This window comes from Argiope bruennichi, chromosome 1 (assembly GCF_947563725.1).
Source record: "Argiope bruennichi chromosome 1, qqArgBrue1.1, whole genome shotgun sequence".
Classification (NCBI taxonomy): Eukaryota; Metazoa; Arthropoda; class Arachnida; order Araneae; family Araneidae; genus Argiope; species Argiope bruennichi.
In genome coordinates, this window is record NC_079151.1 from 85,305,784 (window position 1) to 85,320,207 (window position 14,424).

At 28.1% G+C, this 14,424-nt stretch overlaps 1 protein-coding gene across 1 annotated transcript in view; it reads right to left on the bottom strand.

Annotated features, from left to right (window-relative positions):
- Nucleotides 1-12,190, bottom strand: part of LOC129978926 (lachesin-like) — a 319,635-nt gene extending 307,445 nt beyond the window's left edge. Inside the window, exon 1 of the mRNA XM_056090672.1 lies at nt 12,067-12,190. Within this exon, the coding sequence (XP_055946647.1) occupies nt 12,067-12,145 (79 nt within the window). The 5' untranslated portion in view covers nt 12,146-12,190. The remainder of the gene's footprint in view (nt 1-12,066) is intronic.
- Between the last annotated feature and the right edge of the window lie 2,234 nt (nt 12,191-14,424).

The following is a 14,424-nucleotide window of genomic DNA, read 5'->3' on the forward strand; positions in this document are numbered from 1 at the left end:
TCTGTGTACCTTATTTTATTTAGCTAGCTAGTTTTTGTAATTATCATGTTAATTTATTTCAGACAGACAGACTTCCTCAGAACAGATTTTACTCAAAATTTGACAGAAATCTACAAATTCGATCTAAACACCATATAACAAATTTCAACCGCCTAAATCAAACCATTTTTATTTATCTTTGCTAGACAGATAGACGGACATTTTCCAAAAAATATGTTTTTCTCATTTAGGGGGTCTAAAACGTGGAGACTCGTCAAAATCTCGAGTTCGAATTTTTTGTCGATTACTATACTTTCTCCATGCTACATATACATGAATGTAAAATAGAATTATAAGGTGTCTGAACATTTTCACGGTCAGTATATCTTGTTGACGCATAGGTTTAGAAATATAAACTGAGGAGCATTATCGAAGAAATAAAGTCGTAAATTTATTCCTCTGGTTGCACTCTTAACTAGCATTATTCAAACACTGGCTGGACAATGTGCATTTTGGAAATGAATTACCTGCTTAGCTGCTGCAAAATTTCTTCCAAGCAAATAAATCATTTCTATTCCCTGTGTAGTTAGGTAAGTGTAAGGTAACTACACTTACTGGTAAAGGCTGGAGTAAGGTGCTCCTACTTCTAGCTCCAGGGCCCCGTTTATAACCACACAGACCCGATTTTTAGCACTTTTGGCTTGAGGACCTCGCTAATGCCTTAGGCTTTGTGGTGTCATGATTGCTACCATAATATGAATGAAATGCAAAATGTTTAATCTCTGTGATTTTAAAACCTTTCAGAAAAACAAATCTCTTGATTTTTGTCAATTTTATAATATTCCAAATAGTATGTAAGGCGTTACTTCGGCAAATATTTATTCATATACATTCATTTTTAATGCTGAGTCTCTATTCCATTCACTTTATGACAAAAATACAATTATAACATTTTTGTTCTCAAATATTCTCTGTTATGGAATTACACACCAGTGTCTTTTACATAAGTTATATATTAAGCTACATTTTAACTTCACTCCAATTAAACACATATAAATACAAATTTTCTATTAGGCATAAGAAAGAACTGGTTGATACAATTTCCATTAGACTTTCTATGATGAAAGAAATTAATTATGTTGTAACAATGTTATAATTCCTTGTATTTAACACGTTTATTTATGTTTTTGTTTTAATTCTTGACAGCAAGTAATACAACGGGTCTTTTGCTTCTTGAAATAAGTCTATGTAACACTTTACTTGCAGAAAATCAGAATAATCTAATAAATATTTATACATTCAGTAATAAGCAAATTAAAAGTTGCACTGAAAAGCTCATCTCAAGTATTTAAAGATGAATATTGTTAACTAGGAGAATATTGAGCAATAATTTATATGATACTAGGCTTACCGATGAAATTCTAGGACAATTCCTTAGTTTTACATATCCTTTTGCATCACTATTTTAGAATATTTTCAGACAAATTATTAGCACCAAAAGATTTTAAATGCACAATAACAATAGTTTTAAATTATAAAATAGGACAAAATTATTCGATATTTTCGCATCGGAAAAACGGTATACTAAAATAGAAATCTGATGAATTAATGAATAAGTAATAAGTCTAAATACTCATAAAACATTTTTACCGCCATTATTAATTTTATATTTTTTCCGTAATTGCAATAAAAAATTTTATTATCCTTGGATCGTGTATTTGCATCCTATTATTTAATTATTTATTACACAAATATGCTAAATATTGTAAAGTGACCAAGTACAGAATTAAATATTTGCAAAATTTTATATTAATCTGAATTATAAGTCAACTCGATAGCTATTTATTTAGATAAAAGATATTTAATAACCGATTTCTTCATAAACATCAAAATGTAACATTTTGGAAGGAATGGCATTAAATACCAAATAAGTAATATCTCGAAAAATACCTTCACAACATGCTAACGAATGAGAACGCCGAAGTGGAATCTTAATGTCTCCTTCTAACCATTCAGAAAATAACTATTCATGCCGGAGGGTGACAGAATGTCGCTAGCATCGAACAGCTGTTGGATGTCTTCCATCATTTTCCATCATTCGCTGATTCCTTTGTATGGATAACGCTGGATTTATTCGCCGATCGAATTTCGGAAGCAAGACATCAAACAGAAAGTGCTGATTAGCTCTTAGAAATTGGTACATCAGTTAAGGAATGAATACTGATAAAAAAAATCTACTTTCCTATCAATTCATCAAAAAAAGGGTAATTTGGTACAATCTGTATTGGCCATTATAAAATTATTTTTGATTAAAAAATGCTGAAATTCTTCCTTTTACAATGTAATTTGTAAACTCTATGCTTTGCTTAAGCGGTGGAATTTGAGAAACTTGGCATTTAAAGAGCCACAATAAAATTCAAATGAATTAATTTTTATCTGAAAATTTAAATACTTAAACTGGTCCTCAATATGATGGCAACAAAAGGATATGACTTTTAACATGAAAAATAACCGTGAAGATCTAATATTTAAATGACAAGATAAATAATAAGACATCAATAATTAAGCATTAATTTCAATAAATAAAATGATAATAATAATAATAGTAATTCTGGAAAAATTATAAATAAGTAAAATATTTTAGCAAGCAAAAAGTATATAGTACTTTAAATAATACAATAAAACTTCGAAACAAATATTATGAGTCATATTTAATGTGTTCAATGTTTTTAATGAGTGATAAATTTTTATTATTTCGTTATTATTGCCTATTGTGTACAACAATAAAGTTCTAGAGTAAACAAAGAGTCTTAAAATGTATCTACGTTCTAAAGATTTAACACACGGACACATTTAAATAACAAAAAAAATCCAGGAATAAAAGTAAATTTTCCAATTTTTTTCTTTTTAATTTCGAATTAAACAAAAGGAATTAGAATTTTATAAAAGATATGTTGGCATGAAACATAAACGATAATTCTACTATAAAATTGAAGCTATAAGGTGAATTACCGTTCATGTCTTAGTTCGAATAATCAACAAATACAGAACCTTAAAATAATTCGGTATTTAATTAAAAATAAAATTTGAAAACATTGCAAAGAAAAAAAATTGTGATTATCAGAACCCGATATAATCAATGATATACATTTTAGAACATGGAGAAGCGAATGATATAAAATACAAAAGAATAAATTTCAGAAGAAAAAAATTTGCAATAAAAACAAAATTAATCTTTTTTTAATTCGGAATCCTTTTCTTTAACTGCTACTAGTCACCTCAATCGACCATGTGGATCGCCAGGAATATTCGTTATATTTAATTTCAAATAAAGCGTTTAGATATAATTTTAGGTCTATGATTCCGCCTGATTGTCTCATATTAGCGACATGTTATTTTAATTCTTTTACTTAAGTTTTATTTATTTTGTTTAGTTATAAAATCTTTCTAACAAAGACCAATATCATGGCATCACAGCACTATTAAAAACGTAAATGTGCGATTCATTTATCTCCAAATTTTCTTGTTATTATAATTTTTTATCTCGTAAATTACACAAATATTAAATAGAATCCTTCTTCATTAGTTTCCGAAAATTTAAGAAAATCATGCGATTGAAATTTCATGAAACAATGAAAACGCTTTGAATTTCTGTTTAATAATATAATCAATTGTTAGAAATTAGGCAAAAAAAATGCATTTAAAAAGTTGACGAAATTCAAGAAAATTTTCACGACTATTTAACTGATATCATTAAAAAGAAAAACTTTTAAAGTTTGAAATAGTGTAAAATTTATTCTCGCTCAATAATATTTTTGGATTTTTCCACGAAAAAACGCCAAAATGTGCTCATTTTTTATTAATTAATTTTTTTACTAATCACTCGGGGGAGCACATTTTCATCCTTCAGCGAATTTATCTGCCTAGTTTAGTATTTCTAAATCAAACGGTATGATCTGTAGAACGGCAACATAAACACACATTTTCATCTTTATTAATAATAGAGATAGAAATAAATTAAGGGACATTAAAGTGTTCTTAGAAATTGTAATTACTATGCATTATGATTTAATTATTAACGTCGACAGTTGAATTATATTTATAATAAAAGCTATTGTATGTCGTTTCCTACTGTTCCTTTTTATATCCTCTTTTGCGTCATTAGCTTACCCACATTCCATCCTGAGATCAAATCTTCTCGTAACCCCTGGTCATTTCTTTATAATATTGTGAATATGGATATTTTAATAGAATAATTTTAATAGAATAATCAATAGTTAAACATGATTCCATGCTTAGTTAAAATTGCATATAACAATGATTAATGCATTTCTTCACTAACAATTAAACAATGATTCATGCACTTAGTATCTTACACTTTAAATCAATAATATTCAGTTTAGAAAAATGCATAAATGCATTCACCATTCTCATATTCAACCGATTCCATATATGAAAAAGCGTTTGAATTCGGAATAAACTCTTGGTAAGAAAGATTTATCCTCAAGTGCTGCCAGAAGTTTAGAAATGTAGTTCAAACAGAAAAATAGATTTTGAGGGTTCCACACAAATCTACCTATCATTTAACTATCACTCTGACAGACATCACTTAGAGTCAAGATTGAAAATGATAAGCTTGCTTTCAGAAGACACTCAAGAAATGTTTCTTAAAACTGACAACAATGAATTAAATTTAGCAAAAAAATAGAAGAAAACGCGTGAATTGAATTTTAAAAAATATATGGAAGAATCGTGCTGTAAAAGCTCCTCTGTAGAATATAATAGCTTAATAATGCTTCAGGATTTATTCGTCTACAGTGGCATATCTTTATAAAATTGTTTCCAGAGGAAATATCAAAATTGCGCCCTTCCCCCTCTCTGCGTCTCTCTCTTTCTATCTCTCTGTATATATATATGCAATGATATCTCTTAATCTAATTTAAACTTTTTCTCTTAAATTAGCCCATATCACTTTATTTTAAAGTTTTCTTTTATTTCCTGATCCAAATTCCATTTTTTTATTTAATTATTTCTAACATGCACTCTAAAAATGTGCTACTACTTAGCTTTCACGTTCGAAGCAAAGAAATAAAGATACCTAAAAGACATGTCATAACTTTCAAAGATATTTAAAATTATCTTTCCTTTATCGATACATGTCCAAGAAATCCCGAAAAGAATATCTTAATAAAAATTTCATGCATTTTTCTCTTGTGTTATCCATGTAAAAAATGTGTTCCGTCTTAGATCGACGTATACAAATCATCCCTTCCGTAGAAAAAGGAATTGAAGTTAATTCCAAATTTGGCTTCTTTCTTTTTTCAAAAGTATGTTGTGTGTGTGCGTGTGTGTGTATGTGCGCGTATGTGTGTGTGTATGTATACGCGGGTGCGTTTGTGTGTATGCGTGCATGTATCAATTGCGACCCTTATTTTAAATTTAACTTTTATGCCAAGGAGGGCAAATATTGAATGGACATTTAAACCTAAATAATAATAGATGAAATCTTGCCCTTCCTCATTTTTATCGACGGTTCATGATTGCGTTGAAGTTCGGTTTATGTCGAGAAAATTTAATCACAGTCATTTTATGTCATACTGAAGCCATGAGATATGAAAATATAAGCTTTACATAGCTTGAACAACTCTCGTAGCTTCCGCTCGATATTGCTATCGTCAAAAATATCAGCAGCGCTGACTCATATAATTGAAAAATGAACTATATATATATATATATATATATATATATATATATATATATATATATATATATATATATATATATATATATATATATATATATATATATATATATATATATGGGGGATAAAAATATCTTGTTGATGTTTGGTTATTACATTTACACCGTCTTTAATCATGTTTTATATTTTGCTGCTTATAATTTCCTTGATTTTATTTTTTCCTTCATTTTCCTTTACTTTATCCTTTTTATTTTTAATGAAAATCATTTTCAGTCATTCATATTTAATAACAGTTGTCCAAATTACAAAGATAATTCATTTTCCCTGATTAACCAGTTAAGAGCGGAATTTATTTTCCTCGAGTCTCTATTTTTAAAATTAAGCGATAACGCATACACTCGTCAAATGGAATTCAAATGGTTGCAGAATAAATTTTGCGAAAAATCATAATAAAGTGAGTAAGATTTCATTTTCATTAGAAAAAAAACACCCTCCCCGTCAAAATGAAGATTTCGATTGGCATATATATACGTCGACCGCACTTAACTGGTTAATAGAGGTTTCAGTATGTGTCTTTCTGGCTTATTTACGTCTAGTCTGGCTTCGTGTTTCCACCGTCTTTTTTTTTGACACTCTAAATAAAAAATGTCTTGGAAATTTAGTTTCATTATAGTTATCTTTCACTATTTTACCTTGAGATGAAGGTCTCGGTTATGTCAATTTTAGATATGCTTTTTAATATTCATGATTCGATTATCAAGAACGTAATTTCCGATAATTTGTTTCAACGTCCATATGTTTAAAAATGACTCATTTCCGAAACACAAGAGATATTTTTATTCAAAGATTTTGAAACTTAATTTTTAGTTAAGCTGTTGTCTAGTGTTCACTGCTTTCCCCGGAATCATAAAGCAAATCTATTACTTTTCACATAAATCCGAAAGATTTAAAATTTCTACCTTTTGCTTTTCACACAAAATAAGAGAGAATTCATTTAATATGAGTTTTGCAGTAATTTATTCTTCTTAACAGACAGAAAAACCCTAAGGTCTAAACCATAAGTTAATAACCATAAATTACTAATAAGCCGTTGTTCTCAATTAGAGAAGCCTATTGCCTTTAAAAAATTTTAATTTTATCTAATTTTGATGAAACCATACTAATTTTTAAAAGGAGCTTATTAGAACATTTTCTTTTAAATGCAACGAATTGATTCATTTTACTTTCCCTGACAACTGGGTCCAGGCTATGTGCTCAGCCTACCTTACCCTTGTTGCGTCATTGTTTCTCTGTCTTTCTATATAATCTGCATTCATTTGTATTGTCATATTATTTCTCTTAATTATACAGCAACAATATTGTTAACATAAAAAATGTATTTAATATCGTTGCAATGAACATGCGCATACATGCAATTATAATACTAATGTAATTAATGTGCATACATGCAATATAATATTATACAAACATGTGCATACATGCAATTATAATATTAATGTAATGTGCATACATGCAATTATAATACTAATGTAATATTTTACATTAGTATTCTTAATTGCATGTGCATACATGCAATTAAGAATACTAATGTAAAATATTATATCTTAAATAGCTTATTAAAATTAGAAAATAATCTACACTCCATAAAAATTGTACGAAAATAAAATCATATAGCTGAACAGCCATTTTTTTTTTAATTTTAAAGTGTTGAAAAAATGATTTTGAGGAAATAATATGATATTATGGAGGGAAAACTTAACAGTTTTCATAAATTTTTAATTAAAAATTAATTACATTTCTGAAATATTCTTTCTTCTTGAGAACTTAATATCCAAAAAAATAACTATCTGTCATACCTATTAAGATAAGTTCAACGACGTGACCAATAAATCGTTTTATATGATTCTTATCATATATCACAATTACAGATAGTATACCTCTCTATGTTTATCATATTTTAAAATCAATCTAGATTCCATTTGATTTATTGCTGGGCTTGAATTATGCATTATTTTTTTCGACATCTGAGCTTTAAAATGTGACAAATACTTTTTTTAGACTCATAATTCATATCCAGCTGCCTATTTATGATATTTCCTCCAATTCTACTCATATCTTTTGGTGAACCTTCCAATCTGCTGATATTGAGAATCGTTTATTTTATGAAACATCTGCATCAATGATGAATAACGCGGATGTTATTGAATGAGTAATGTTTATGTTGCTTCGAATGAGTAAGCCGGCGCAGATGAAATCAGTCAAAACACTGTTCTTGCATTGTCAACAACTTTTGAGCTTACGTTTCATGGAGAATTTTCTTTGTAAATAATTCAGTTTGATTTCATCAATACTTTCAAAATGGTATAACATGATAGGAATTGGAATTAGGAAACTAACAGCAACTTAAGCGAGTTACTGCACATTTTGGGGACAGTTTGCACTATATCAATTTTATCCAACAGAAAATCTTCAATATATATTTCTAAGATTAAAACATCAATCCACTAACTTATGCTGCATGAAAACATGAATCAAATTTTATGAATTTTTTTTTATTCAAATAAGGTTGTGCAATTTGTTGATAAATTTAATTCGCCTTTGCCTTTTAGAATGCCTTTTTAGAAATTTTTGCGATTTTGTTTCTAGAAAAAAACATTTATTAGCAATAACAGTTTGCTTTCAAAACATATAATCATTTTGAAATTATAATGACAAAAAAAGCGCATCTTGTGATTTACTGTTGATTTAAAAATTTTGAATTAGAAAATATTTTAAAATTAAAATTTCTCTAAAGAAATTTATCTTCTATTTTTATATATCAAACATATTTACGTAGAATTACACTTCATTAAAATGTACGAAAATTATATATTTTGGTTAAGACGCTAAAGAAGAACAAAAAAAAGCTTGATAATTAAATTATTTTTGTTTTCATTCATTAACAGTAAAAATAAAAGAAATTATATAACATAACAGTGATTTACTAATAGATTGCACATAAAAAATTTATACAAAAGATAATCTGTGAATTAAATCAACTGCGATAAGATTTCAAAGGGGCCAATAATTAATTAGAATTGTTTTGACCCGTTTCCATTTTTAAAAAATTTGTTTTAATCAAGAATGTTAATTGATAAAATATAGCTGTATTCTTAAAAGCATTTCATCAAAAATTCAAAATCGAATATGTTATAATACTAAACGAATATATTATATAATAAAGGTTGAATGAAAATAGTAAAAGCAATCGACAAGTTTTGATGAATTTTGCGATTTCTATTAATATTCTCTGAATATATGTAAAAAGAATATAACACTGTTTGTGTAATAATTTCTTAATTTAATTCTGCACAATCCATCCAATCAAAATATGATAACTAGGTTTCTTATCTTTTTCTGAGAATCAAATACACTATTATTCAGATAATCCTGTTACATTAAACACTGATATGTATTTTTAAGAAAACTCGAATTCATTGGATTTCGAATAAAAAGTAGAGAAATTTTAGTGGGCTAAAATGTTAAGTATTTTTCATGTATATATTAAGTAAAATCTTACGTTCTGCAATATTTATATGTGCCCGAGAGAAGTGAGAAAAAATTTCGAAGAATTAATTACCCCATATATTATTCATTACTAGATATTAAAGTCTTTTATGAAAGTCTGCTCCATTTTGAAAAAATATTCATCAAGTTATTCTGATTTTTGTAGCCTTCTATTGCACACTTAACCTTTAATCAAGCTGTAAAAAAGAATGTAGTTATATTTAGAAGATTTAAACATTTTACAAAATGACTGACAACTGAAATAAATTTAAAGAATATCTTATACTTTCAAATATACTAAGCACAATGCTTATACAAAATTGCAAAAGCTTAGAAAGCATTTTATAACAAAAACAAACATTTTTTCGATTTTCCTAATACAAAGCAGACTGAAATAAATAATTATACTTGTCTTCAATTATGAATCGGATCCTCTTTCCATTATTTTGAAGATAATATACTTATTCACTTGTATTCAGTCATTGGACTTAAAGTTCATAAAAGAATGGAAGAAATTTAAGAATTTGTCATCTTAATATCTTCCTAATTACAGTATGAAGATTATTATTTATGGTTGATTACAGTTCTGGATTTATTTTAATTGTAATGTGAAAAGATAAAATATATTTACAAAGCTGATGTTTTGTATTAAAAAAAATTCTATAAATCTCAAAGAAATTATGGATTAGTGGTCTCATTTTGCTTTTGAAGTTCCATTTTCAACTCGATTTCAATAAGTTTTTATTTGTTTTTTCTTCTTTTTTTAGAAAATTCGAAAGATGAAAATAATGCGAAATAATCTGTCCTTTCTTTTATTTTTTTACACTTAAAACTTTAACTCAGTTGGAAACAAATTTAAAGTTTAAAATATAAATTCATTTAAAACCTTTTTTAATTTTAAGGTTTCCCCTTCATGATAATTGATAGTTTGACTTTCGTTTAATATTTAATCCATTTTTGTCTACACTAAATACCATTTTATTTTTATTTCTGGGGCATAAATTAAAACATATTAACTCTCTGTTACATAATGAAACAAAATTTTCAAATATTTAAGGAAAAAAAGTATAATTTTTAGAAAATTCACCGACTTGTGACACAACATGGCTTCCAAAACAAGAATAAATATTTAAGAATATATCAAAGATATATGAATTCATCCATTATTTAATATATCTCTATATACCTCAGAGTAACTGATTTTAACTTTATTAATAGAAGAAGAAATGAAAGTTTATTTCACTAGAATAAGATCCTCACTTCGTAAAAAAAATGAAAGAAAAGAAAAGAATGCTTGCTTTATCAATTCTAAGAGGCAGTAAAGAATTTTTCATGACGAAAATTTCCCAAAATGGTCACAAAAAAGAATAGGCTTCTTGACAGTCGCACTTTGGGGAATAGAAAATAGCTTCATTTTTGATAAATGATTTTAGGAATGATTTATTCTTTCTTTTATTAAAAGAAGACTCAAAATTGTCCTAAAGTTTTGAAGTACAAAAAAATAAACTAGACAAAAATTTGTATATTTTTATTATTGGTATATCTAAAACAAATCCAAAAACACCACATTTATATCATTAAAATAAGGTTCTTTATAATCTTTCTATAATATTCTTCAAACTCTTTTGCTTTTGAAAAATTTACTGAGAAAAACTTTCCAAGGAAAACGAAAACAAAAAAATAATATAATTAAATTTCTACTCAAGAAACTGGGTGTTTAATTTCTTGCAGCACTTCAAATAATTAAAAAAATGTATTTTATTCTGAAAAATATATGATTGTAAAATATCAACAACTTAAGCTATTATTTTAAAAAAATATCAATGATCCAGTATATTTATTTAGAAATCATAAAGATGAAGAAATTTTTCCAGGCTTAGTCTTATAGTTTATGTTCAATAAAATTTCAAATGAAGATAGATAAAATATTTAAATCTTTTTTTTTTTTTTTTTTTGCTTCTTTGCGTAAAATAAGATATTTATCGAATTTTCTCTTCATCGGCTGCAACAATATTTGTCTCAAGAATAATTTTGTAATTTTTCATTTTAACTTAGTTTGAAGAATAATTTGCCTTAAAAGACAATAGTAATAATAACACAACATTTATTTTTATAGCTTTTTGAATAATATCTAAAAGGCTCATGTGAAATGTACTAAATTAATTTTCTATCGAAATTTATTTCAAAAATGTTCAAAACTGTTTTTGTTTTTTCGTATATATAAAGCATATATGACTATGAATAATCGAATTTCGATAGATTAAATTTAGAGTTTAAAAAGGATGTAGTGAAACAATAACATTTAATTTTTTTAAGTAAAATATTGCATCATACTAAATACAAACTTCTCTTAAGATTTATTTTTTAATTCAAAGGGCTCTGGATTATCTTTAATCGGTGTTTGATAAAACCCTTTCAGCGTAATAGAGAAAAGACCCCTTAAATAAAAAACTAAACCATCATTGAGTCCTTATGAAGCTAAGACTTGGAAATGTATAAAAAGATAGCACCTGTTTTTTCTTTAATTTTCCATATACACCAAAATTTGAACTTGAATAAGATGTTTATGAAGTAAATCTTGGAATCAACGATTTTGAATATTAAATAACATTATAACTGAAAGATCTAATTAAAATATATGTTTCGAAACTGAAATTTTAAGGTTTAATTAAGGTAAGGAAAAAAAATAGAGATTCAACGATTTTTATTCTTGAAAACTTGGCTTTATATGCCCAAATATTTCATGAAATACTACCGAATTTCGCATCCAAATATAACCTAAATTGCCTCGAATACATTATAGAATTATAAAAAGTTGTTTTATTTTAATTAGTACTCACTCTGCGAGGCGTCGGCAGCGGCCGCCCGGCCGATCCCGATCCCGGCGATGAGGGAGAGCGCGACCGCAATCCAGCACATCTCTCTCGCGACTAAAATGCGCTCCGAGAGCGCGGATCGAAGCGAAGGGCGCACCATTGACAGACATGCGCCGCCCCGCCAAAAGATGCCGACAACTTTTCTCCAACAAAGTTTTCAGCCGCTTGTTTGCAGAGAGGGGAGGGGATGAGTGCTTCTCTGAAAGTTGGATGCGTTGCTCTCTGTCAAGTGGAATCAGTTATTTCACCGGATGTCCAGAAAGAAGGCTTTGTACTAACCGCCAACTGGACTCGGAGTCAAAGAGGAGCAACAGTTTTGGTTGAAATCTTTCGTTTGCTTATTTGGATTTAAATCTGATCTCAAACGCTCACCTTTCCCTCGTAAGTGGCGACGCTGAGTTGAATCAGAGGTTGACTTTTATCTAGGAAAATTCAACATATCAAATAGACAGTCGATTTGGATATTTTGAAGGCTAATTTATTTTGGTATATTGGCATCATAAAAATATAACTGTATGTATTTGGAAATCAATGTTTTATTGATAGGATATTTGATTTAGAATCTTTTATGAATTCATCAAAATAATTTCGCTCCGTGCACTGTTGAACCATGCGGAAAAGTACCGAGGAATTACAGTCAAACATCAAACGATCGAAATAAACTAGTTTTGGATTGTGCATTCTGTAGAATTCGCTTTAAATTTAAAAACTTTCAGAATTCCAAGAATTTTTTACAAAATACTTATAGATTTAGTACACATTTTCTTCGATCAGTTCTTATAAGAAATAATAAATTTTAATTGTTGTCTTTTTTGCCACTTTTGCTTTCTTTTAGTTTAAGGCATTTAGAACTAGAATTACACCTTGAATTTATGAACTTCCCAAAAGTTAATGACCATCAATGCGATTTAAATTTTTAAGGCAAAAATCGGACAATGAGTGCCATTAAGTTCTTTTATAAAATGCGAATAAAATAGCTTAATTATTACTAAAGAATTAGATTAGAAGATTTCGTACAATCTTTTAATCCATCAAATCATTTGAAATTTATGTGTATATTTCCATTTTTATTTAGGGAAAAAACATCAAATTTTATTAATTTAAAGAAAAAAAATTGTCGATAAATTTTTTTGATTTGTATTAACGAATGTATGATTTTTATTAGGAATTATTCGATTATGAATATTTATATGAATTTTTATTTATGAATATTTGATTTGTATTAACTTTTTTTGACAAAATTAAATGCAAAAGTTGCAGATGGTTTTCAAAATAAAGACATTGTCCATGGAAATGCATTTCTACCAGAGGCATAGCTATGCAATTTGGCTTGGGCATCTTACATTTTATGAACTTGGATATCTTACCAGTTGACATAAAAGGTAGTGGGTCAATGTTTCAATAACTGGCATAAAATTTACAGGTTCCCACTAGGAGTTTTTAGCTTCTCTTACAGATTCTGCAATGCCAGACTCCTCAAACTTCGGCGGAATATGGATTACCATTTAGACGTTTATACAGAGCCTCTATAGGAAAATAGCAAATATTTTTGAATGTGCAAAGAGGAAGATTTCATGCCTTGACACAATGTATACAAAAGACGATAAGGCAGTTTTTACACAGCGCATTAGTGCAAAAAGCGGATTGACCGGTTGATGAAACGTATAGCAATCTGAAAGAGCAAGCAATTCCTATTCCAGATAATGTTAAAAATCAGCAATCATCTCCGGTATCAAATCTACTTAAACTATTTAAGAGCATTTCACTGTGAATATTTTACAGAAGAATGGCAATACATAATCTTCGATGATATTTTGATTACTGTCACGTTAGGACAATGATGCAGTTCTAACAGGGAATGAGTTTTATATCAGTGGACATCCAGAGCTAATCTCGATAACTCAAAATTTTCACAAAATCGGAATCTTGACGCTTGATACTGACAGGCAAACACTTTGCTCCATTAGTTCAACAAAATCAGAATTCTTGGAATAAAGTTTACCATTTCTTTTCCAATCACTCTTGGCAACAGTGTGCTCTTTTGCCACTTCTAGTGTCTGTCCTCTTCACTAGTGTTTAGAAAAAGGAGCATCAAAATAAACTTATTGAGCAGAGATAATAATAATAAGATGAATTAACTAAATCTTATTGATTAAAACTACTGATTAATGACATTAAATATTTAATTAAAAAAATATATTCCACTATCGAAATCGGCCAGCGTTCTGGCATAGGGGTAGCGCGTTTTCCCTATGATCACGGGTTCGAGTCCCGGTTCGGACATGGTTGCACTTCTTCTGTGTTCTCTGTGTAAGGTGCGTG